At 43.2% G+C, this 26,006-nt stretch overlaps 1 protein-coding gene across 12 annotated transcripts; it reads left to right on the forward strand.

Annotated features, from left to right (window-relative positions):
• The first annotated feature begins 863 nt into the window (after positions 1-863).
• Positions 864-25,702, forward strand: ZNF133 (zinc finger protein 133). 12 transcript variants are annotated; one of them, XM_057312682.1, is made up of 7 exons: positions 865-1,024; positions 1,221-2,321; positions 3,615-3,687; positions 14,088-14,165; positions 21,461-21,587; positions 21,729-21,827; positions 23,778-25,702. In XM_057312682.1, the coding sequence occupies exons 4-7, from the start codon at positions 14,133-14,135 to the stop codon at positions 25,523-25,525; spliced, it is 2,007 nt and encodes a 668-aa protein (XP_057168665.1). In that variant the 5' UTR covers positions 865-1,024; positions 1,221-2,321; positions 3,615-3,687; positions 14,088-14,132; the 3' UTR covers positions 25,526-25,702. The 12 variants fall into 12 exon arrangements, with proteins under 12 accessions (XP_057168668.1, XP_057168665.1, XP_057168670.1 ...); XM_057312685.1 differs by lacking the exon at positions 3,615-3,687 and having other exon boundaries at positions 864-1,024; positions 14,088-14,159; positions 23,781-25,702; XM_057312687.1 differs by lacking the exon at positions 14,088-14,165.
• Positions 25,703-26,006: the final 304 nt, after the last annotated feature.

A 26,006-nucleotide genomic window follows, 5' to 3' on the forward strand; every position in this document is an offset into this window, starting at 1 on the left:
TCAATACAGAATCTGTCCTCTACATTATCAGATGACATTTTCCCTTCTTTGAGTGAAAACAGCTTTATTACAAAATGGATGCCAGGGCCCCACTCTAAACTTATTTCTTGGGGTTGTGCTCAGGCATTTTATTTTTCAAAACTCCCAGGTACAGCCAGGGTCAAAGGAATCTCAAGAAATCACCACAGACAGATTAGAGAAGGGTTCAGGAAAGAGAGCTGGGAATTTGGTCTTGAAGGATGTGCAGGATTTAGAAGTCAAGGAAGAGGAGGCAAGGTATTCCAGATGAGATAGGGAGTGGGATAGAGTGGGTGGGAAGTACCATAGGGAAAAAGGAGACAGGGAAGAGAGGCCAGGAGTCTTTTTAGAAAGCAGGGAATCCTTGGGATGCCTGGGTGGTTCAGTTAAGCGTCTGCCTTTGGCTCAGGTCATGATCCCCGGGTCCTTGGATTGAGTCCCACATTGGGCTCCTTACTCATCAGGGAGCCTGCTTCTTCCTCTTCCTGCCACTCGCACTGCTTGTGCTCTCTGACAAATAAATAAAATCTTAAAAAAAAAAAAAGAAAAAGAAAAACAGGCAATCCAGATTTTTAGATGGAAACTCCTAGTTATTAAACGCTGAGAACTCTTTCAAATATGAACCATAAGGCTGGCCAAACTAAACATCTGTATACCACATGTGAACAGCCACACCACACCCTTGCCTATATGCACAGAAAATCAGCTGGATACAAGACGATTTTTCTTTTGAAAACCTCCCTCACTTAAGCCAGGGCAGTACACCCAGGGACTAAGCTTCTGAGACTCTGACCTCACTTCCTGCTCTCTTCCCACTGGCTTGTGCTTTTCCAACTCTTCCTCTCACCCACTCGCTCAGGGAAGCTTGGGCAGTCTCTTATCCTGGAAGTCTTCCTTGTTTCTCATCTCCAAGGCCCCTAGGATCCCAGCCATCTCTGCCCTTGGCATACAGCAAGCATCATTGGACTTACACATGGACGTCCCTGCATTGTTACTTTAAACCTCTGTGGGTGTTAACAGCTAATTTCTTGGTGAATAAGTCATGGGTGGGGCAGAGAGGAACTGTCAATACTAGGCACTTCTCCAGAGCCAGGGATGAACTGAATTCACTATGAACAAGGCAACGGGGCACAGGAAGGGAATAGATTAATTTTACAAAAGCTAATTAGAAATTTTAGTAAATTCTCTTTTTTTCTCCCTAGTTCTCCAGGCCACGTGGACGTTTTCTTGGGTCTTCCTAGAGAAGAACGAAATTTCTGAAAGCCTATCTGAGGAAGGTAAAGACAAGTGAGAGGGTGACCGGGTGTAAACACCCTCCCACGACTTTAGTGGGGCTTATTCTCTAGCTTCTAGATCGGGGTGTTCCTGATGGGCGCCAACGCAACCCTGTTCTCAACCACAGCCCGGAACAAAGACCCAAAGAGCTAAACCGACAGCGGGCTCTACCCCAGCAACGGTCTAAGAGTGAGGTTCCTGTCCCCCAGGAGACAAATGAGAGTTTGCCCAAAACTCTGGGGACTCCAACAAAGGAAAAAGGTCTCAGAGACCCCATAGTGGATATTTCATGTTGAGGGCGTGTGCTCAGAATCCGGGTCCACCTCGCACGGGATGGGAGACCTCAAGAAGACTGCTCTGCGTCTCTCAGCTTCGCTCTCTCCATGGGCCTCAACGGAGTTAAAAGGGCACGTGAGATGGACGAGACCACACCTGCCGGTCGCTCACGGAAAACGGGACGAAGGTGTGCAACACGACAACTGGACAACGGCGACCTCACCGCCCCACTACCGCTGACCCTCGCCAATCCCAAAAGCCAAAGCGAACCTCCTCTTCATGCGTCATATCCGCCTGTCGGGAGGCGGACCAGCACCGGATGCGGAAGTCGCTGCAGGGGCCACTGGGGAGTGTAGTCTTCGAGGCGGAAGCGTTAGAGAGGGGTCACGGCAGTGCGAGAAGCTTCACCTGGGACCCTGTACATGTTTTGTGAACGTGGTTTTAAGAAAAAAATGCCGGGGATCCAGGTGCCACACTGGTCATTCTCTAATGACAGGGGCGCGGTACCCAAAAACGGCTCCCTGGGATGCCAATAGGAGTTGTGGGCTGTCAGTGCGCTTCTCGTTGCGCGGAGCATCCTGGGAGGTGTGGTCCCGGCGGCACACCGAGCATGCTGGGTAGCGTAGTCCCGGCACCCTACAGAAGTAGAGCCCCAGCTGGTGGCTGGAGTGACCCCTTGTTCTTCGGTGGCGCTGGTGAGTGACGCTCCCGCGGGACCCTCGCAGCAGCTGTGCCCTTCCCGGCGCAGCAAGGTACGTCCTAAAATACTGGTCTATGGGCTGAGGCTGGGGACGGTGCAGATGGCGGGGAGAGGAGGTAGTGGTGGGGACACGCTGTCGTGGCTCAGGCCGTGCTCTCCCGGATGTCTTATTTTGGGGGGTGTGGGCGCGCATCTCTGAGGAACGTGGGTGAAGCTCAGCCGCAAAGCCCAGTGGTGGTGGGTGCTGGGTTTGGGCCTTTCGTCCAAGGGTTCCTGCGGGTGGGGCAGGTTCGGCCTTGGCTGAAATAGCGATTTTGAGAGAGGGGGTCGCTCATGTCACAACTCCCCGGGTTTGCGGGCAGTTCAGGAAGTAGGCTTTTGGGGGCTGATATTTCCTAGGTGGTGGTGTGGGAGCTGTTCCTGGGGCCGTGTGTCAGGGGTTTTGGGGGTTGGATGTTGATCGTCTTTCTTTTGGGTCCAGCTACCCCTCAGCTTTGCCGAGGCAGGGCGACTGGCAGACTGGCTTGGCCAGACTTGCCCGAGTTGCACTGGGTGTGGAGTGGCCATTTTGGCGCGATCCTAGGCTCTCAATTTGGCTGGTCGCCCCAGGGTTCCGGCCTTGGAGGAAGAGGTCGGGTTAGGGTGCACTCCTCAAGTTTTTCAAAGGTCCAGAGGATCCTCACTGACCACAGGAATCACAGATTCCCCCATCTGTAGTGTGAACAGGCTTTGGAATTTGAAGGTCCATTTTAACTTTTTATGATGGAGAAATTTCAGTCAGAAGTAGATAGAACTCCACAGACCCATTACTCAAATTCAGTGCTTATCACCTGATGACCAGTTTTGATTCTTCTCATAATGGATAAACTGAGAATCCTTACAACCCACGGAGATTCGCCATCACCGCCCTTACTGGTTAAGAATATGGCCTCTACAGCCAGATCTCATCCATGCTCAGTCATTTTATAGCTGTGCCACCTTTGGCAAGAGACGGACCTCTCTGTGTCTCAATTTTCTCATCTGTAAAATGAAGATAAGAAATTGTACTTCACTGGGTGAGGAGAATGAGGTGAAACTCCTCCAGTGCCTGGAATAGTCGCTGGTGTATACTCAGTGCCCGATAAGTACTATTCTTATTAAGAACAAAGGTGAGAGAGGATCAGCTCAGCTCATGCTCGGTGTCAGTGGCATGTCAGGGCAGGCTGTGTTCCCAGCAAGCTGCCCACAGTCTTTTCTTCTGTGATAGGTCCATTCCTTTAAGGAGGAGGAGGCCCTACCCTACTGGAGCGTGAGGGTTTCCAGTAACTCTTCTGAAACTTTTTTGCTCTTGATCTGCCCCCTGCAGCCCCTTCCTGCCCGGAGAGAACTGCCTGGTGGGCAAAGAGAGGACTCCCGGGCTCCTGACAGTCCAGCTTCAGGTGGGGACCCCTTCCCGTTTGCTTGCCAAACCTCGGTGGGTTTCCTTTGCTCACCTTTGACATCTTGCACCCTACAATGTCCCATCTGCCGGAAAACAAGGTGGCAGTTTTTACAGGGACTGTTCTTCAGACCTTGTGTCCTTACTTGTGACCCCTTTGATTTCTCCATGCGTCTCTCCTTCAGTATAAACTCTGTTGAGTGAGCTCAGATGCGATCCCACTGCAGAGCATTCCTGGATTTCCCCCAGGGGGTACTTCAGTGTGTCCTTGTCAGCAGCAGAACACTCTGTGCTGTCAGGACTCTTGGGCTCTCAGACTGCATTGTGACTCTCCATCTGTCCCACTGGAGTGTGCAGTAGTTCTTTGAGGATTGGGCACCTCATCCTTCTCCTCTTGAGTCACTGATCCAATACCTGGCACCTGGTTAGACAAGCAGGTGATGTAGTGTGAAGACACGCATTGTCGTCTTTGCTGGCTGGAAGGGATGTTCACGGGGTGGGGGTGGGGGGACACGCTGTTTGGAAAGGCGTGGGTTGGGCATTGTTGGAATGAGCCCTAAATGACAAGTCAGTGAGTGTGGCCTTGATCTGAGGGAAGGGGGGAGCAGAGCAGTGACGCAGTTTCCCCCTCCAGCTATGGCTCTGTGTCTTTCCTTTCCATCAGAGCTAAGCTTGAAAGAATTGCCTCTGCTGCTGTCTCCATGTCTATCCTTCCTTCATCTCTTAAAATATTCCAGTGAGGCCTTTTCAGCTCTACCCACTGAAAAACATTCTCATCAAGGTTGCACATCCCGTGGCTAATGCCGCAGTCAGCGCTCAGCCACATTTTACATTGTCAAGTCGTACTTCCTTCTCCATAAAATACCCTTTCACGTGGTTGCTCTGCATTTCCAGGTTTTCCTCCTACCTCATAGGCCGCTCCTCCTGTCCCTCTTCCCAGCTTCTCTTCTCCCAAACCGCCACTGTTCTTGGACTTCTCATCTTCTCCAGCCACACTGTCTTCATGGTGGCCCTGTCTCCTCTCAAGGCCTTAAATGCCATCTCTCTGGGGTTCAGCCTAGACCTATGCCTTTCACCCCAGATTCCAGTCTCCTGCCATCTACTTTGAATTTCCTCTTGGATATGTCTTCGGCATCCCAAACCTAGTGTGTCCAACAGCAAACTCTGATCACCTCCCCCAAACATGCTCTACCCCAAGAAAGTGTAGACCATTTTTTCAGGGAGTTTAGCTCTAATAGGGAGCAGAAACATGACATCTCCTTTCTTTAGATTGGTCAGGCTCAAAACCTTGGCCTTTTTATACTCCATCCCCACTAAGCAAATCTGGACCCTAACAGTCTCCAACCTCTGCTGCTTCCACCGTGGCCCAAACCACCACCGTGTCACCTGGCTCACCTGGATGATGTAGCTCTTGAATGATCTCTTTGCGTCTTCCCTTATCCCCCTAAAGAATATTAGTCAGTACAGCAGCCAGAGGGATCTTTTAAAATGTCAATCAAATCATGTCAAGCATTTGCTCAAAACCTTCTAGTGGCTTCTTATCTCAGTCAAATTCAGAACCAGTATCCTACAAAGCTGGGTATGATCTCCCCCCATGTTTACACTTGAACTTCTGTCTTCCACTCGGTCTCAAGCACAGCACACGAGCAACAGTGAACTCTGTACCTTGACCGTGCACTGGCTCTTGTCTGCGATGCTCAGCATACCAGCCCCAGGGAACTGGCTCTTTTCAGAGCTACCCACTTGGCTCACTCCTTCACATGCTTTAGATGTTTACTCCATCACCTTTTCAGAGAGGTCGTGCCTAACTGCTATTTAAAATTCCAACCCCCCCAATTAAATAAATAAATGAATGAATAAATAAATAAATAAAATTCCAGAACCCCACCCTGGTTCTGTTACTTTTCCCCTTCCCGGCCATATTGGTCTTCATCTCACTCATCACTTCCTGATGTACTGTGTGTTTTATTCATTAATTTAGTATGCCCATTTTCTTCCTCTGGACTTCCGTGTCAGTGAGGGCAGATGTTTTTTGTCTTTGTTCACTTTTGTATCCCCAGTGTCTAAAATAGTGCATAGTATCATACAGTAGAAGCTTAATATTTTACTGAATAAGTGAATGATCCAACTGTACGTAGAGCTCATTCTGGAAGGAATGGATGAGGCTGACCGGGATGCTGGGAGAGGGTCTGCAGAACATACCAGGAGGGACTATGACCATTGTCCTCCTCCCCCAGCGGGTATGGGAACGGGGAGGAATTGAGAGAGTTCTCAGAGGTAGAATCAGTTGGCCTTGGTAATGGGCTTGCTGTGGCAAGTGGGGAAGTAGTCCTGGTGTCTGAATAAAGCACGTGGTGAGAAGGAAGGTGCTTCGGTCACTAAGAAAGTTGAAAAAGAAGAAGGCATAGCATGTCTCTAAGGGTTCTGAGTATTGATTGCTGCACAACAAACCATCCCAAAACTTAGTGGCTTAGAAGAATCAGCATGTTATAATTTCTCACAAGTCTTGGGGTTTACTGGGATCAGCTTTGTGGTTCTTTGGCTCTGTGTGAGTTATAGATCTGGCTGTGGCCACAATCCCTGGGGGCCTTATTCGGGTTGGAACATCAAAGATGGTTCTCTCATATATTTGGCCCTTTCTGGGTTGGCTGGAAGGCTGGGGTCAGCTGAGACAGCTGGGCCTCAATCTCTCCATGTAGTATCAGGGCCTCTGTCTCTGCATGGTCTCCGGCAGAGGAGTTCAACTTCTTTTTTTTTTTTTTTTTTTAAGATTTTATTTTATTTTATTCGACAGAGATAGAGACAGCCAGCGAGAGAGGGAACACAAGCAGGGGGAGTGGGAGAGGAAGAAGCAGGCTCATAGCGGAGAAGCCTGATGTGGGGCTCGATCCCATAACGCCGGGATCACGCCCTGAGCTGAAGGCAGACGCTTAACCGCTGTGCCACCCAGGCGCCCCGAGGAGTTCAACTTCTAACATGGTATCTTAGGCCTCCCTAGAGCATAAGCTCTCTGGCCTTCTTAAGACAAAAGCTGTAACTGGCACAGCATCACTTGGGCCACATTTATTGGGTAAAACAGGAGCAAGGCCAACCTGAAGGAGCTCCCAGTGTTTGAAGCTGGAATAATTGGAGCAGCCAAATAGTGATGATATTCTGTTATAACCCATGGGATAAGATATGAATCCATACTGATATAAAGAATCAAATAAATTTAAAGAATGGGGGGGAAAGTGACAGCTCTTGTTTACAGAACAGTTAATGAATTTAGAATTAAAAAGAGAGATAGAAACCTCATCATTTGGTAAATACCACAGTAATAACTATCGTGGACACATCCCACAAATGCATGCTAACATTAGTGAGTGGACATTTGAAGGGAAACAGAGTATTTGTATAATCTCAAAGTATCTCTCCCAAGATATTTATTAATTATAAAAACCCAGCAGACATCGCCTTGACCAAGTGATCAAGATCAAGGTTAATATCATCAGTAATGAGACATATCAGTGACATCAACTCTTTGATCCAGAGCAATGAGAAGGACATGACATCACTTCTGAGATAATCTAGCCAAAAATGAACTAACCGCCTTCTGATCATGAAAAAAAAAAACATCTGACAAACCCAAAATTGAGGGATATTCTTCAAAAGTGTCAAGTTCACGAAAGACGAGAAAAGACAGGAACTGTCACAGATTGGAGGAAATTAAACATACCTGGCAACTAAATACAATATGGGAACTTCATTTGAATCCTGGACCAGAAAAAGGACATTAGTGGAAAAACCAACAACATTTGATTAAGGGCTGTGCTTTGGTCAATGCCAATTTCCTGTTTTTGATCATTGTACTATGGTTTTCTAAGGTGTTAAAGTTAGAGAAAGCTGGATGAAGGTTATATGAGAATTGATATTTTGCAACTTCTCTGTAAGACTAAAATTAGTTCAAAATAAAACGTTTTAATCCATCAATCTTACATTCTTGAGTTTTGGTTTGTTTTTTTTTTAAGTAAGGAATGGGTGTTGAGTTTTGTTAAAGAATATTTCAGCATGCATAAAAACACTTGGATTTTCTCCTTAGATCTGTTGATTAATATGGTGTATTATAGTAATGGATTTCCTAATATTGCACCAATCTTGAATTTCTGGGAATCCCACTTTGTCTTGGTGAAATATTTTCTTATTGTCATGTTGAAGTATCTTAGCTGATATTTCTACAATTTGCTTCAATATTCATAAGTGCTAATGGTCTTAAATCCTCAGTGTTTTTGAACTGCCATCAAGTTTAGGTGTCAACATTAGAGTTGCTTTATAAAAAGAATAAGGAAGTTCCCTTCATTTTTCAGTGCTCTGGGACAGTGTTTAGAGCATTGGGACTTATCTGGTTTGAAAGTTTGGTGAAATTCCCTTGTGACCATCTAGGGTCAGTTACATTTCCTTAGAAGTTACACATTTCATCTTGGTATACAAATTTTTTAATAGAGGTCTGAAAATACCCTTACCTGGCTTTTTAAAAAATGTGTTTTGGTGATTCAGTAGTTTTTTCCCCTTTGTTGTTTCTGATTTTCAATATTTATGCTTTCTCTTCTTACGTTAGCCATGTTTCGCTAATTTTTTACAAAAGTTAGGATTTAACTTATTACACTCTTTTCTGTTCATTAATTTCTGTTCTTTATGAAAATATCCAAAGCTGTACATTTCCCTCACCTCACCGTTTTAAATGGATCCCACACATCCACAATGTTTTCATTATTATTTTTAGAAATTCTGTGACTTCATTTGTATTTTCCCTCTAACTCTCACCTAATACAACATTCAGTAAACCTTTTCTACTTTCCCCTTCCATCCCTTGTCCCTTCTCCCATTTTAGTGGCATTTCTACTTTATCAGGACACATGCCATATCCCATTAGCATACGTTTTTCTTCCCCACTCTCTTACCCACCATGTAAGGCTAGATCTATGATTATGTGTATTAAATGGTCACCATCAGTTCTTTACCTGGTTTCCCTTTCCTGTCTTACCGTGTTTAACATTCATCTTCCGGTAGCTTCCTCACAGAGAGCTCATGGCTATAGAATTCCCCAAGCTCTTGCATGTGTAAAACTGGTTTCCTGTAGGCTTCTTACTTGAAGAAACCCTTGGATGATCATGAAATCTTTGGCTCATAATGTCTTTCCTTTAAGTTCCTGGTAAAGGTAGCTCTGCTGTTGCCTTGCGTTGAATGACTTTTTTTCATACATTTTTAATGTGGTAAAATATATATGACACAAAACTTACCATTTTAACCATTTTAACGTATAGTTCAGCAGCAGTAAGTATATTCAGGTTGTTGTACAACCGCCCCACTCTCCATCTCCAGTACTTTTTTCATCTTTCCAAACTGAAACTCTGTACCCATTAAATATTAACTCCCTATTTCCCCTTCCCCTAAGCCCCTCTCAGCTATCCTTCTACTTCCGTCCGTGTGAATGTGATTACTCCAAGTACCTCATGTATGTGGAATCATACAATATTTGTATTTTTGTGTCTGATTTATTTCACTTAGTCTAATGTCTTCAAGGTTAAACTCTATTGTACCATGTGTCAGAATTTCCTTTTTATATCTCTGTGTGTGTGATTTTGTTTATCCATTCATCTGTTGATGGACACTGGGTTGTTTCCATGTTTTAGCTATTACGAATACCGCTATAAACATAAGTATACAAATATCTGTTCTAGTCCCTGCTTTCAGTTCTTTGGGGATATCTCCAGAAGTGGAATTGGTAGATTATATGATAATTCTTTTTTTAGTTTTTTGAGCAACCACTATACTGTTCTCTATAGTGGCTGCACCATTTTATATTCTGAGCAGTGCACGAGGGTTGAGTGATGATTTTGATAATTATGATGGAAGTCTGGTATATTTTTTGCTTACGATCACTAAGGATTCTTGTTCTTTAAAGGCCTGATAGCTCTTCTAGTAGATATCTTTTTTTTTTTTTAAGATTTTATTTATTTATGTGACAGAGATAGAGACAGCCAGCGAGAGAGGGAACACAAGCAGGGGGAGTGGGAGAGGAAGAAGCAGGCTCCCAGCGGAGGAGCCTGATGTGGGGCTCAATCCCGGAACGCCAGGATCATACCCTGAGCCGAAGGCAGACGCTTAACGACTGCGCCACCCAGGCGCCCCTCTTCTAGTAGATATCTTAAAGTGGGTGGTTGTGAGTAAACTTCCCTGGTACTCTGTAGGTCCTTTCATATTTAGATTCAGGTCATCTATTCTTGAAGTTTTCCTGGACTATAATTTTAAATACTGTTTCCTTTTTTTGTTTTCCTCTTCAGGAACTACAGTTATATGGGTAATATTCCTTTTTTTGTCTGATTTCCATTTCAACCACTTTCTCTCTAGCCCATCCTTTATTTCATTTTTATGCTCTCAAGTGGTTTTCCTGCTGTGCTTCAGTGCCCATCCTGTTTTCATTTCAATCTATTCTTTGCTGTCTTGTAACTTAGTTTCATTTCTTTCTGAAGTTGTCAACACTCATTTTGTTTCTTTATTTTTTTGCCCATTTCTGTTCTTAGCTTTTGGATTTTGTTTCCAGTTTTGTTAAAATATAATTGACATGTAACATTGTATTAGTTTAAGGTGTGCAACACAGTGATTTGATACATGTATATGTTGGGAAATGATTATCACAATAAGTTTAAGTCTCTCCAGTTTCCTCAACATAGTTAGAAATTTGAATTTTGATTCAAGATGATTTCTGATATGCCCAAATGTTTGAAAATATTGAATTCAGCTTGTAGTGTTTTGTTACAGCTTTTTCTCTGTCGCTATTTTTTCTTTTTCCTTTTTTTTTCCTTTTCTTTCTTTCTTTCTTTTCCTTTTTTTTTTTTTTTTAAGAAATTTTTTTAGCTAACTCTGGATTCTCAATTTCTCTTTTAGTTTTCTATAGAGGAGGACTACACATCTGCATTTCTGTAGACAACTGCCAGATTCTCATGTTTTTGAAGTTTCCTAGGTCAGGGAAAACTCTTCTGTTGGTGTAACTAATATGATTGCTGGATTGGAGGAGGAGGAGAGATTGTGTATTCTTTTTTTTTTAATTCTCTTCTGTTTTGCAGGACCCTGTATTTCCCCCTTGCTTATTTTTCCCTTTACCTTGGAGTTTCTAAGAGGTCCCTTTTCCTTGCTTGCAATCCCCTTTTCCCCTGGAGCTTCCCCTTTCCAAGACTTCCAGTGCTCATTCTGCCTACACCTTTAAGTCCCTTCCCTGTAGTAAGTGCGCTGACTTATCAGTACACCTGTTCAGCATTTTCTCATGTATGGTAACTTTTCTTTTCTGATAGTTGTTTCCTATCAACTTTAAATTCACTATTAGTACCTCTCTTCTTTTATGTAGTCCCGCCCCCCCCCCCGCCCCGCCCCGAGTTGCTCTTGTCCTCTCTGATGGCTTCACGTAGGAAGTATAGGAGATAGCTCACTGGTTTCATGTTTAATGCTTTTTTCAATATTTTTTAATTTTTTGCTTTTTTGTATAGGTAATTTATTCACAGGTAATTTGAAGTTAGAATATTCTCTGTCTAGTTATGCTGAAAGGATGTATGTTTTGTATAAGTGACCTGTGTTTCAGTAGAAGCTTATCTAGGGTATTTAGCAGCCTTTGACTTGTTTGGACTCAAGCTCTAAACTCAGTCGCACCTGTAAACAGTAGCAGAAACAGCACAGCTCCATTCACCTTCCATCCGTTGTTAGCACCTGAGATTTTCCTGGTCTTGCCTTATGTATTCAGCCAAAGTATCCAAACAACTTTAGGAGGTGTTTGTGTGTAGAGTTGATTCTCCATCCTTAGTTGCTCCCACTTTTCTAGGATTTTGCCATACGGTTTCCAGGAAGTCTCTTGATCTGTTCCTCATGTGCCACATGGACAGGGGAGTGCCCTCGGTTGTAAAATGAGTTGAATATAGGTCTCAGCCAGTGTGCATCCCTTCTTTCAAGGGTTGTACCCCCTCTGGCTTCTTGCTGCTTTTGGTTGCAGTGTCTTCAAATAGTTGTTTTTTATGTTTTGATTAGGGTGTATAGTTACTAGTAAGGGGGTTAGTTTGATACAAGCTGTTCTCAGTGTCAGAATCTAATGCTACTGGTTCTTCATTTACTGTTTCTTGTCCTTTTAAAAAACATTTTCTTCTCTTTTTCTCAGTTTTTGTTTTTTTCCTCCTTTCTGGAGTAGAAGACAAGTGAAACAAGTAGTTGTTTGTTTTTTTTTTAAACCCAATACATTGACAGTTCGAAAACCTGGCATTTCCCCTTTGTGGTTTCTTATTTTGAATATTCGTGCTTTCTCTTTTCTTAAGATAGCTGTGTTTATTTCACTAATCTTTTAAGAAGTCAGGATTTCACTTACTACACTTTTTTCTGTTCATTAATTTCTGTTCTTTATGAAAATATCCAAAGCTGTACATTTCCCTCATCTCACCGTTTTAAATGGATCCCACACATCCACAATGTTTTCATTATTATTTTTAGAAATTCTGTGACTTCATTTGTGTTTTCCCTCTAACTCTCACCTAATGCAACATTCAGTAAACCTTTTCTACTTTCCCCTTCCATCCCTTGTCTCTTCTCCCATTTTAGTGGCATTTCTACTTTATCAGGACGCATGCCACATACCATTAGTATATGTTTTTCTTCCCCACTCTCTTACCCACCATGTAAGGCTAGATCTACTATTATGTGTATTAAATGGTCACCATCAGTTCTTTACCTGGTTTCCCTTTCCTGTCTTACCATGTTTAATATTCGTCTTCCAGTAGCTTCCTCACAGAGAGCTCATGGCTATAGAATTCCCCAAGCTCTTGCATGTGTAAAACTGGTTTCCTTTAGGCTTCTTACTTGAAGAATCCCTTGGATGAATCAAGTATTATCAAAAGTGTGGAAAGGGGCATACTTGTATGTGCTCATCAGGATTGTGAGTTGGTCAGCCTTTGGAGGGCAATTTGGCAGTGTAAGCGTATGTTCAATAGTAAGTCCAGTAAGTCCACTCTGTTAACACTCATACAGAAAGGCTGACATGTTTGCAAAAACGTATTGCTTATAACCGTCTGCTGATAAACAGGACAGCCTGTCCATTGACAGAGGAATACTTTTTAAAGAAAATGTGGTTTGCTGATGGACATAGTATAACAGTAAAAAGAATGGAGTTAAAAAAATTTTTTTTTAAATAAAAAGAATGGAGTTAGGTCTGTGAGTACTGGTACACACATAGCCCCAAGATATTAAATGCAAATGAGTCAGATTACAGGTGGTTTTTATTTATGGGAAAGTAACGTTGTTTGCACACGTACCCAAAAACAAAGGAAAATGAAGAGACAAAATGATAAAGAGCAGTCAGGAAATAGTTAACAGCAGTTACCCAGGTGTGAGCCTGAGGCAGAGTCCAAAAAGAGAACTAAACTTTTTCCTTTCTAATCTTCAGACTATTCTGGATTCTTTCTAACACTAACGGAGATGTTAGTCACATGTATAATTAAATAGAATGAAATTAAACCACAAAAATAAATTTCTTGAAAAATCTTTTGACTTCCCTTATGAGTGATTTGCTGTTTTATTTCATTTCTCTCCTGACCACTTTGTCCAAGTCATAATTATTTGTTTAATCTGAGTTGTCATAATTTATTATTTAAAATTGATAATTCATTCTTGCCAGTTTCTGTCCTTGGTTATTGCTTTGGATTCCACTAGTTTTGTTCTCAACACAATGTTTTTTTCTGTCCTGGCTATCCAATGAAAAATTGTATACTTTCTACTTTTTTAATGAAAAATCTCAAATATAAAAGAGACGATAGCTTAATGACCACCCTTACATACATCATCTTGATTTAATACTTGTTAACGTTTTTACCATATTGCATAAGTTTTTTTGCTCTCTAAGAACTTTAAAATTTTTTATTAATGGAAGAATTTCAGACATGTTCAGAAGAAGCAAGAGTAGTGTAATAAAGCCTCAGCTTTAACCAATCATCACCATGTTGCAATCTTGTTTCATGTTTTTGTCTCATTTTTTCTCAAATGTTTTTAATCATTTCCATCCATAAATACTTCAATATGTGTTTCTTTGAAAAACAACCAGAATACCAGTTTCACAACCCCTCATATTCAAAATGCTGCATTTAATATCATCTACTGCCAAGTAAATGGCCTCAAAAATGTCCTTTTGCATTTAATTTTTTGCTGTCAGGAGAGTTTGGAACTGAACCTGCTGAAGGCCTGGCTCTCTGGACCTTTTTCCAGGGCCCTAGTTGAGAATCAGCCCATTAACATTCCCCAACATGCCACCCATCCCCCAATTGAGGCAGGTCCCGCCTCACTCATGGGGAGAGCATTTCCACCTGACACCCTTTCATTTCTCTTTTCCTTACCCAGATCTGCCTTCTGAGATATCATCCTTCTTTAGGGATACCAGGAAAAATGGCCACAGGGTCCCGGAAAGCCAGGGTAATGGTGAGTGTTTTCTGTATTTCCACACTGGCTGTCTCAGGATAGACACATTTTCTTATCCTGACCGCCTTGTTGGTACCTGGCAGAGGCTAGCATTAGTCCTGGAGGTGTGATTTACCTTACCTGAAGCTCGTGCCACCTGTGACTTAAGTCACTCACCAAGTGGCTAACTCTGAACGACACACAGTTCTACAGGACAGGAGAGAGTCTACATTTCTTTGTTCATCTTTAAAACTTTTACAAGCTGAGAGTGACATCAGGGAAAATAATGAAGTAGGAACCACCCGGAATCTGTCTCCCCACCTAGGCAACAGTTTTACTGGCAAAATCTGTCTGATGTAACTATTTTGGAAAAACTGGAGTCTAGCTGAATGCTTGCAGCTTCCAAGGGAAGGTTTGGAACAGTCAGTTTCAGCTCTTAGTGCAGTACCCATCGCCCACCCCCATCCCCATGGCAGAAAGCCATCCATGTGTTCCTGAAGCAGTTTGCACACAGCCTGCAGAAGCCAGGGTAGGCAGTAAGGACCTTGGCCTCCAAATATTGAGGATCTACGTTCTGATTCCTGATTGCCGCTTCTGATTACAGAATCGGGCCACCATTGTTACAGCCCCCACCGCTGAAGTAGGAGATTTAAAGAACCAGATCCTGGGAAGTATCTTCCCCTTTATTTTTTCCCTTTTTGCTTTTTACATCAGACATTTCAGGACTAGAACATCCAAAACAACTGCATACACAGGGGATTTAGAAAGTTACCATGCATGCCCATGAAAAGGCACAGGATCAGAAAAGCATAAGAAAGACCTGAGAAAACCTCAAGTTTATACCTCTTGCTGAATCCCAGCACAGACAGCCTACAACAATTGTAAAACCCAGTAGATACTAGGAAATCTGAGTTCCAGAGTTGCCATATTATAAGACTCAGATATCCAATTTTCCACAAAAAAATCATGAGGCATACAAAGAAACAGGACAATATAGTCCATTCAGAGGAAAAAAATAAATCAGTAGAAACTATCCCTTGTAAAGTCCAGATGGTGGGACTTGCTGAACAAAGACTTTAAAACAGATGTCTTAAAGATTCTCTGAGCTAAAGGAATGATGTCAACAAAATCAAGAAAAATATGTTAGGACAAAATGGAAATAGAAATAAAGAGACAGAAGACCTAAAATGCAACTAAGAAGCTCAACAAACTGGATAAACTATCAAAGAGACCCACACGACAATACTGCGTAATCAAACCCTTGAAAGCCAAAGAGAACAGAGAATCTTGAAAACAAGGGAGAAGCAACTTTTCACATAGGAAGGGTCCACTAAAATCTGTCAGCAGATTTCTAATCAGTAACTTTGGAAGCCAGAAGACAACAGGTTGATATATTCAGTGCTGAAAGAAAAAACCGTCAACCAGAAATTCTATATCCAGCAAAACTGTCCTTCAAAAGTAAGGGAGAAATCAAGACATTCCCAGAAAAAGAAAAGGCGATACAATTTGCAGCCACCAGACTTGCCTTGCAGGAAATGCTAATGGTGATGGGTAGTAAGGAGGGCACGTATTGCATGGTGCACTGGGTGTTATACGCAACTAATGAATCATCGAACTTTACATCAGAAACCAGGGATGTACTGTAGGTGACTAACATAATATCATAAAAAAAACATTAGAAATTAGTAAATAAATAAATAAATAAATAAATAAATAAATAAAAATTTTAAAAAAGGGCTCAGCCAGTTGCAAACAGATTCATCAGACAAAAGCAGGTGCTGATAAAATATTTAAGCCCTTAAAATAATAAAGGAAGATTAAGGTGTCAAAGTGGATGAAAATAAATATTCCCCGGTTTAAAAAAAAATGCTAATGGGAGTCTTTTAGGTTGCAATGAAAGGAAACTAGACAGTTATTTGATGCTATATGAAGAAATAAAGTTCTATGGGTGAATAAGTCAGCAGTTACCTAAGCTAATGTCCCTTTGGTTTACTACACTTTTTGTTTTCTGCATGAGTTAAGAGACTAATGCCTTAAAGAAAACACAATTATGAGTCTATATTTTTGGACACAATGCAAAAAGATGTCATTTGATGACTTTGATAACTGACAAGAAGTTATATGGAGCTATATAGGACAAGAATTGTGTATGCTATTGAAGTTAAGCTGATATCAGTTCAAATTAGGGTGTTAAGTTTAATCACTGTGATAACTCTAATGAAAATAGATACAGAATGTACACAAAAGTTTATGAAGGGGTGCCTGGGTGGCTCAGTTGGTTAAGTGTCCAACTCTTGATTTTGGCTCAGGTCATGATCTCAGGATTGTGAGATCAAGCCCCACGTCCGACTCTGTGCTGGGCATGGAGCCTGCTTAAAATATTCTCTCTCTCTCTCCCTCTCCCTCCCTCCCTTTCCCTCACTCCCTCTCTTTAAAAAAAAAAAAAAAAGGAAAAAGAGCTCCAGGAAACGGCATAATTTTACAACTTAAGAATCTAGAAAAAGAACAAACTAAACCCAAGGTAGCAGAGGAAGGAAATAGTCAATATTAGAACAGGGCTAAATAGAGAATAGAAAAATAATAGAGGAAATCAAAAAACCAAAAATTATTTCTTCAAAAAGTTTACCAGAAATGACAAAACTTTTAGCTAGCTTGACTGAGAAAACAAGAAAGCTCAGATTACTAAAATCAGAAATGAAGTGCGGCATTACTACTGATTCTACAAAAATTAGGGGGGTTATACAAGACTGTTATAAACTATTATACCCGAACAAACTGGATGGCCTAGATGAAATGGACAGCTTCTTAGAAACAAAAAACCTCAGTACAGAATCATTAAGAAATAGAAATTCTTGATAGACTAGTAAGTCTATTGAGCTCCCAACAAAGAACAGCCCTAGACCTGATGCCTTCATTGGTGCATTTTATCATGCGTTTAAAGAAAAACACCAATTCTCAAACATTTCCCGCCCAACATGAAGAAGGAACATTGCCTAGCTAATTCTGTGAGGCCAGCATCACCTTGATACCAAAACCAGACAAACTTTGATACAAAACCAGTAAAGAAAATTACAGACCAAGATCCCTTGTGAATACTGGTGCAGAAATTCTCAACATAACACTAGCAAACCAAATTCAGCATATTAGAAGAATTATATGCTTCTCTACACTAGTAAAAGAATTCTATACACTGTGTAGAATTATACAGCATATTAAAAGAATCCCACTGACTGTCTAGTCCTAGAATGCTAGGATGGTTCAACATGTAAACATTGTATACATGTATACATGTAAACAACAACATGTAAATATCAATAAATATACCACATTAACAGATGAAGGGTAAAAACCCCATGGACATCTCAACTGATACAGAAAGTATTTATAAAAGCCAGCACTCTTTTATGATAAAAACAGTCAATAAGCTAAGAATAGAAGGAAACTACTTTAACATAATAAAGTCTGTATATGAAAAACTCACGGCTAACATACTCCATGGCAGAAAACAAAAAGCTTTTTCTGTAAGATCAAATATGACAGGTATACCCACTTCGGCCACTTCTGTTGAACACTGTATTAGAAGTTGTAGCCAAAGTGAGTAGGCAAGAAAAGTTAAAAAAAAAAAAAAAAAACGGGGGGGGGAGGGCATCTAAATTAGAAAGGAAGGAGTAAAATTATCTGCAGATAACATGACTGGGTCTATGTAGAAAAGATTCCAGACTCACTTCAACAAAATAGCAGCATACAAAATTAACACACAAAAATCAGCTGCATTTCTTTTTTTTTTTTTTTTTTTTTTTTTTTTTTTTTTAAAGATTTTATTTATTTATTTGACAGAGATAGAGACAGCCAGCGAGAGAGGGAACACAAGCAGGGGGAGCGGGAGAGGAAGAAGCAGGCTCATAGCGGAGGAGCCTGATGTGGGGCTCGATCCCGTAACGCTGGGATCACGCCCTGAGCCGAAGGCAGGCGCCTAACCGCTGTGCCACCCAGGCGCCCCAATCAGCTGCATTTCTGCACACTAACAATGAACAATCTGAAAAAGAAATTAAGAAAACAATTCTATTTCCAATAGCATCAAAAGAATAAAATACTTTTTAAAAATTTGAGGTGAGAGACTTGTACATTGAAAAATACAAAACCTTGCTGAAATAATTAAAGAAGTGGAAAGATACCATGTTCATGGATGGAAATTTTAATATTGCTAAGGTGACAACAGTACTGAAGTCGATTCAATGTAATCCCTACCAAAATCCCAATGACGTTTTCTTTTTTTTTTTTTTTTTTTCAGAAATAGAAAACTTCATCTTAAAATTCATATGAAATCTCAAGGGACTCTGAATAGCCAAAACAATCTTGAAAAAGAACAAACATGGAGGGCTCACAGTTCTTGATTTCAAAATTTACTACAAAGCTACAGTCATCCAAGTTGTTTGGTACTGGGATAAAGATAGAATCACAGACTAATGGAATAGAACACAGAGCCCAGAAATAAACCCTCATGTATATGGTCAAATGATTTTGGACAAGAGTACCAAGACCATTCAATGTGGAAAGGACAGTCTATTTAATAGATTGTGCTGGGAAACTGTATGCCTACATGCAAAAGAATGTGGTTGGACCCTTAACCTCACACCATATGCAAAAATGAACTCAAAATGGATTGAAAACCTAAACAGATAGGAGCTAAAACTATAAAACTCGGAAAAAACGGGAAAAGCTTCATGAAATTGGATTTAGTGATGAGTTCTTGGGTGTTACACCAAAAGCCCAGGCAACAAAAGAAGAAATATATCTGATAAGTGGTCTGATAAGTGATTAATATTCAGATTATATATAAAAAAAACTGTAACCCAACAAAAATACAAACACCCCAATTCAAGAATGGGCAAAGAAGGGGCATCTGGGTGGCTCAGTCGTTAAGCGTCTGCCTTCTGCTCAGGGCGTGATCCCAGAGTCCTGGGATCGAGCCCTGCATCAGGCTCCGTGCTCCGCTGGGAGCCTGCTTCTTCCTCTCCCACTCCCCCTGCTTGTGTTCCCTCTCTCGCTGGCTCTCTCTCTCTCTCTCTCTGTGTCAACTAAATAAATAAATAAATCTTAAAAAAAAAAAAAAAAAGAATGGGCAAAGAAAAGAACTTGAATAGATATTTTGCAAAGGAGTTATATAAATGGCAAATGGGCATGTGAAAAGATAATCATCCACTAATCATTAGGGAAATGCAATTTAAGTCCACAGTGAGATACCATTTTACACCCATCAGATAGCTGGGTATAAAAACAACAAAAATAAAACAGAAAGCAGCAAGTGTTGGTGAGGATATGGAGAAATTAGAACTCTTCTGCATTGCTAGTGGGGTTGTAAAATGATGCAGTCGTGGAACACAGGGATTCCTGAAAAAATGAATGTGACATTACCATTTGCTCTTGTAATTCTACTTCTGGGTATATACCTCCAGATAATTGAAAGCAGGGACTCAAACATTACTATACACCAATTTGAGAGGTAGTGTAATTCACAGTTGTTAAAACGTATACACATAAAATTGAATATTTTTTAGTCTTGAAAAGAGAGGAAGTCTGAGCTCGTGCTTCCAAAGGAATGAACGTTGAAATTAGCCAGACACAAAAGAACAGTACTGTATAAGTCCACTTATTTGCAGTACATAGAATAACCACGTAAGTAGAGATGGAAGCCAAAAGGGTGGTTACCCGGGTTTGGGAGAAGGAGGGGTTATTATTTAATGGTTACAGTTTCAGCGTGGGGTGATGAACAAGTCCTGGAGATGGATAGCCCTGATAGTTGTACAACTGTGTGAATGTACTTAATGCTCCTGAAATGTACACTTAAAATGGTAAAAATAGTAAAAATGTTTGTTAGGTATATTTTATAATAAAAATTAAAAATCTATAGGATGCTACATTCCACTCTTCTGTATTCTACCTTTCATTCCTCCCGGGTTGTCCTCCCTGTCCACATGGCGGCTTCCTCTCTTCCTTTGCTCACAGTGTCATCTTCTCTGCTCCCCGCATGCTTCATCTGGAATACGTAACACCTCCCTCTTCTCCTCACTCCTGCCCATCCTTTAAGAGAAGTTCTTGGGGCTGCCTCAGGACCCTTTTCCTGATGTCTGTATTTCACTGTGCCCTCCATTTTGAAATAGAATTAAGGAGATGAGTAAAACTGGGCAGGCAGATAAGAATGGATGTAGAGATGAATTTGTAGGTTGAGTGGCCAAGAGGGCCCACCCTGAGCATCCACGTTGTGGGGCCATAAGTGTAATATAGTATGATCTGCATTTCACTAGTTGACCACAGAGGTGGACCCCAAACCCAGGCAGTACACGCAAGTCCATGCTCTTCACTACTCCCCACTTGTGCCTCTCAGACCCAAGGAGGCTGAGGGACCATGTCATTTGGGGAAAGGACTGAGTTATAGTTAGGCTGTGCCATTTTTCTCTTGTATGAACTTTAGACATTCAGAAGCTTCAATACTAACATGATTGGTAATATTACTTAATTTTTTTAATTCCTAAAATTCAAAGTCTATTATGCTTTTACTTTTGTTTAATTTTTATTTTATATGTTGTTTGTTCTTCTGTCTGCCTAGATTTAAAGTTCCTGAAAGTTAGGGACTCTTTTTTGCACGTATTTTCCACACAGCCCACCCAAGATCTTGAATGTAGATTCACAAGGGTTGTTGGCTGGACAGCAACAGAGGTTAAAGGTCTTGGAACAAACACATGGCATCAGGGTCACAAAGGCAGAATCTTTTTTTTCTTTTTTTAAGATTTATTTATTTTGAAAGGTTTATTTTATTTTGAGAGAGTGAGCACGCGCAAGCACGCAAGTGGGGAGAGGGGCAGACAGAGAGGGAGAGAGAGAATCTCAAGCAGGCTCCCTGCCCAGCAGAGGCTGACATGGGGCTTGATCTCACAACTCTGAGATCATGACCTGATCTGAAATCAGGAGTTGGACGCTTAACTGACTTAGCCACCCAGGTGCCCCTAAGATTGATTTATTTGTTAGAGAGAGAGAGCACGAGCAGGGGGAGGAGCAGAAGTAGCGGGAGAGAGAATCTCAAGCAGAATCCCTGCTGAGCAAGGAGCCTGACATGGGGCTTGATCTCATGACTCTGAGATCATGACCTGAGCGGAAATCAAGAGTCAGAGTCTTAACTGACTGAGCCACAAGGTGCCCCAATCACAGAAGCTTGATAGCTCACCCACCTCCCGCCAGGCAGCCTTCTCCCTTCCCCTCAGCCTGAGTCACGGGCGAGGCTGGCTCCTCAGTGAGCAGGGCTGTGTTTTCTGTTACAGGCACACATGGCATTCAGAGATGTGGCTGTGGATTTCAGCCAGGAAGAGTGGCTGCTGCTGAGCCCTGCTCAGAGATCCTTGTACAGGGAGGTGATGCTGGAGAACTACAGCAACCTGGTCTCACTGGGTAAGCCCTGGAACCTCTGAGGACTTACATTCTTGCTGCTGGGCGTTGTAGGCTGTGCTTGAAGCAGCCATCTTGCTTTCTGAGTTGGCCCTGGCACCCCTAACTAACCTACAGCCACCTTGTTTTTTCTTTTCCTGTAAGCAGGAATTCCATTTTCTAAGCCAAAACTTATCAGCCAGCTGGAGCAAGGGAAGGAAACCTGGAGAGAGGAGAGAACATGCCCACTGGCCACCTGTCCAGGTGAGTGGGGAGTGCGGGGCAAATGGAACTCAGAGCTGCAGGCAGCTCGGCATGGGAGAAAGGAGGCGTTGCCCCCGTGCTGGAGAGGGCAGCTCTTCTGACCTCCTGCACTGTGGGTGGTATTGCCTGGCTGGCCTTCCCTCTAGACTTTCATCCTCACCTGAGGGCAGGGCTTTCCTAGTGTCTCTCATCTCCTTCTACCACTAAGAGCCTTTCTTCCTCCCACTGGGTTTGTCCTCTTTCCCTCACTCAGATCTCTTCCACAGTCATGGGCTTCTTTCTTATTTTTTTTCTTTTCTTTTTAAAGATATTATTTATTATTTATTATTGAGAGAGAGATAGCAAGCGAGAGAGAGAGAGAGCACAAGCAGGGGGAGTAGCAGGCAGAAGGAGAGGGAGAAGCAGACTCCCCGCTGAGCAGGGAGCCTGACGCAGGACTCAGTCCCAGTACTCCAGGATCATGACCTGAGCCAAAAGCAGACGCTTAAGCGAGTAAGCCACCCAGGCGCCCCTATGGGCTTCTTTCTGTTACTGTTTTTTAAAAAGATTGAGGAAGAATGTAGGAAAAAACCCAGTGAGCTACAGAAAGAAGGCAGGCTTGCAGATGGCCACCTTCTCTTTATGTCCTCGTGGCTTCTCCTTCGTGTGCACATCCTTGCTGTCTCTGCCTCCTCTTGTAAGGATGCTTCTCACATTGGGTGAGGGCTCTACCCTCATGACCCCTTTTAACCTTACTTACCTCTTAATTAAGGTTTAACTTAATTACCTCTTTAAAGGCCCCATCTCCAAATACAGTAACATTCTGTATCGAACACTGGACTATAGATGTGTATACTGTTGGTTTTTAAAAGTTCGGTTCATTGGGAGGCCTGGGGGGCTCAGTTGGTTGAGCATCTGCCTTCGGCTCAGGTCATGATCCCAGGGTCCTGAGATCGAGTCCCACATTGGGCTCCTTGGTCAGTGGGGAGCCTGCTTCTCCCTCTGCCTGCTGCTCTCCCTGCTTGTGCTCTGTCTCTCTCTCTGGCAAATAAATAAATAAAATCTTTTAAAAAAATAAAAAATAAATAAAAGTTCAGTTCATTGATCAAGAAAATTGTGTTCAGGTTGGTCCAGTACAATCACTACCTGGTTTCTCAAATTGGTCGTTTCTTGCCTTCAGAAGACTAGAACCAGCTGTGATAATACAGTACACTCAGTGTTAGCATAAGTTAGAAGTTAGAAGAAATTTTTGCTTCTCTGCTGATTTCTGGGAAGATTTTTATTTAGATTAATTGTGGAAGTTAGTGGGGCTTAAACTGGTCAGGGGCTCCAGGCAGGAACATCTTTAAGGGAATAGGGGACTATACTGTGTTGTGTCTCCCATTGCTGAAAATCTATGGCCTTGTAGAAATTCTGGCCCAAAGTCATCCTCTAATAAATATTTGTTAGTGAGTAGAGGAACTCCAGGCATCTCACACCCAGTCTCTTTAGTCATTCTCATGCTGCTTCCTACAACGAGGGGTTCTCCGTGCTGAATGAGTGTTCGTTCCCATCCGTCCCTTTGTCCTCAGGGGGAAATAGGGAAAGACCTGACCTTCCATACGGGTCCTCTGGTCAGATCTCTCAGTCAGAGAAAATGCTTGTGGACACAGTTTCTGTCGTGTGCGTGGTGGTGAGGAGACAGTTGCGGGAGCCTGGGAGGACTGTTGCTCAGCGGCCCTATTTAAAAGAGCTGAAACTGCCTATGGTGATTTTTATAACTGGCCACATGGGAGAGGCTTGCGAGTGGGTTTTCTGGGTTGTAAGGGAAGAGGCTGGAAAAGCATGTCATTTAAGGGAAGTCTTGACTGGGTAGCTCTCAAGTTTTAAGCATTTTGAAGAGCAGGGAAGCAGGTTTCACAGCAGACTAGGCAGGATTGCTCGGGCTGCCCCGCTGAGTCTCAGTTCTGACTCCAACTTTTCCCTCTGCAGCAGAACCAAAGCCAGAACTCCACCTCTGTCCTTTCTGCCCTTCGGATTTTTCCAGTCAGAAATTCCACGTGCAACACATGCTGTGTAATCATCCCCCCTGGGTCTTCACGTGCCTGTGTACAGAAACTCATGTCGAGCCGGGGGATTTGTGCCCAGGGGACCAGAAGCGGCAACAACAAGCCTCTGATCGAGAGTCCTGGAGTGAGAAAGCAGAAGGTCAAGAGAGAGAAGGCGCCAAGCCTTTGTTTGTCAAGACAAAGAAAAGGACTTCGGGGGCATTCTCTAGGCCACCCCAACGGCAGCCAGTCAGCTCTAGGAGTGGCATCAGAGGCGTGGAAATAGAGTCCAGCCCTGCTCCGACAGGGAACCCTGAGGAAGCAGACAGACTGTTGAAGAGGATAGAAGTCCTAGGATTTGGAACGGTCAACTGTAGAGAGTGCGGCCTGGGCTTCAGCAAGATGACAAATCTGCTCAGTCACCAGAGGATTCACTCCGGGGAGAAGCCGTACGTGTGTGGGGTGTGTGAGAAGGGCTTCAGTCTGAAGAAGAGCCTTGCCAGGCACCAGAAGGCCCACTCGGGGGAGAAACCGATTGTGTGCAGGGAGTGCGGCCGTGGGTTTAACCGGAAGTCAACACTTATCATACACGAGAGGACACACTCCGGCGAGAAGCCGTATATGTGCAGTGAGTGCGGGCGAGGCTTCAGTCAGAAGTCAAACCTCATCATACACCGGAGGACACACTCGGGGGAGAAGCCCTATGTGTGCCGGGAGTGTGGGAAGGGCTTTAGCCAGAAGTCTGCTGTCGTTAGACACCAGAGGACACACTTAGAGGAGAAGACCATCGTGTGCAGTGACTGCGGACTAGGCTTCAGTGACCGGTCGAACCTCATCTCACACCAGAGAACACATTCCGGGGAGAAGCCTTATGCCTGCAAGGAGTGCGGGCGCTGCTTTAGGCAGAGGACCACCCTTGTCAACCACCAGAGGACACACTCCAAAGAGAAGCCTTACGTGTGTGGCGTGTGTGGGCACAGCTTTAGCCAGAATTCCACCCTCATCTCCCACAGGCGGACACACACCGGCGAGAAGCCTTACGTGTGTGGGGTATGCGGGCGCGGCTTTAGTCTGAAGTCACACCTCAACAGACACCAGAACATACACTCAGGGGATAAGCCCATCGTGTGCAAGGATTGTGGGCGAGGCTTCAGCCAGCAGTCAAATCTTATCAGACACCAGAGGACACACTCAGGGGAAAAGCCCATGGTGTGTGAGGAGTGCGGGCGAGGCTTCAGCCAGAAGTCAAACCTCGTTGCACACCAGAGGACACACTCAGGGGAAAAGCCGTACGTGTGCAGGGAGTGTGGGCGAGGCTTCAGTCATCAGGCAGGTCTCATCAGGCACAAGAGGAAGCACTCGAGGGAGAAGCCTTACATGTGCAGACAGTGTGGACTAGGCTTTAGCAACAAGTCAGCTTTAATCACACACAAACGGGTACATTCAGAAGAGAAGCCTTGTGTGTGCAGAGAGTGTGGTCAAGACTTTATCCAGAAGTCACACCTCCTCTTACATCAGATGACACACCAGGGGGAGAAGCCTTACGTGTGCAAGATGTGCGGCCAAGGCTTCAGCCAGAAGTCCCACCTCAGCAGACACAGGAGGCTGAAATCTGTCCACTATAAACCGCCACTCCAGCCCGACTCTGAGGCCCGTGCAGGGCAGTCTCCTGACCTCTTAAACGCTCTTTGAGAGCAAAGATGGTGGTGTGGACTAAATCCTCGAAATTGTTACACTTTCATGAAATGGAGTAGAGAAGTGCATTCCGGAAGTGGCCAGAGGACATTTGACTTAGTTCACTCTCTCCACACTAAGTCTTCATGTTTTGTGGCCTTTTGTTCTAATAAACATTGCTTCTTTACAAATCCATAACCTTGACTGCATATCTCATTCACTCATCTGTAAAGACAGGGAACAAGGAGTGGTACAGATAGCTTGAACTCCTAAGGCCACTCTCCCACAAGAATTCAATTCCTTGGAAGACAGGAACTGAGTCACTAGACTATTTACTGGAAAGTCTGGTCCTTGGTAGAGGGGGGAAATCGAGGAACTGTGTTCAGGGATTTTGGGTGAGGGGAGGGAATCTTCCAGGTGTCTTCCAAAAAACATGGCTTCCCCTAGCAGGTCCACTTTGATCTGCAACTACCCTCTTCCCTTGGCTTCTGTGACAGCT

The sequence above is a fragment of the Ursus arctos genome, unplaced genomic scaffold (genome assembly GCF_023065955.2).
Source record: "Ursus arctos isolate Adak ecotype North America unplaced genomic scaffold, UrsArc2.0 scaffold_16, whole genome shotgun sequence".
NCBI classification, from domain to species: Eukaryota; Metazoa; Chordata; class Mammalia; order Carnivora; family Ursidae; genus Ursus; species Ursus arctos.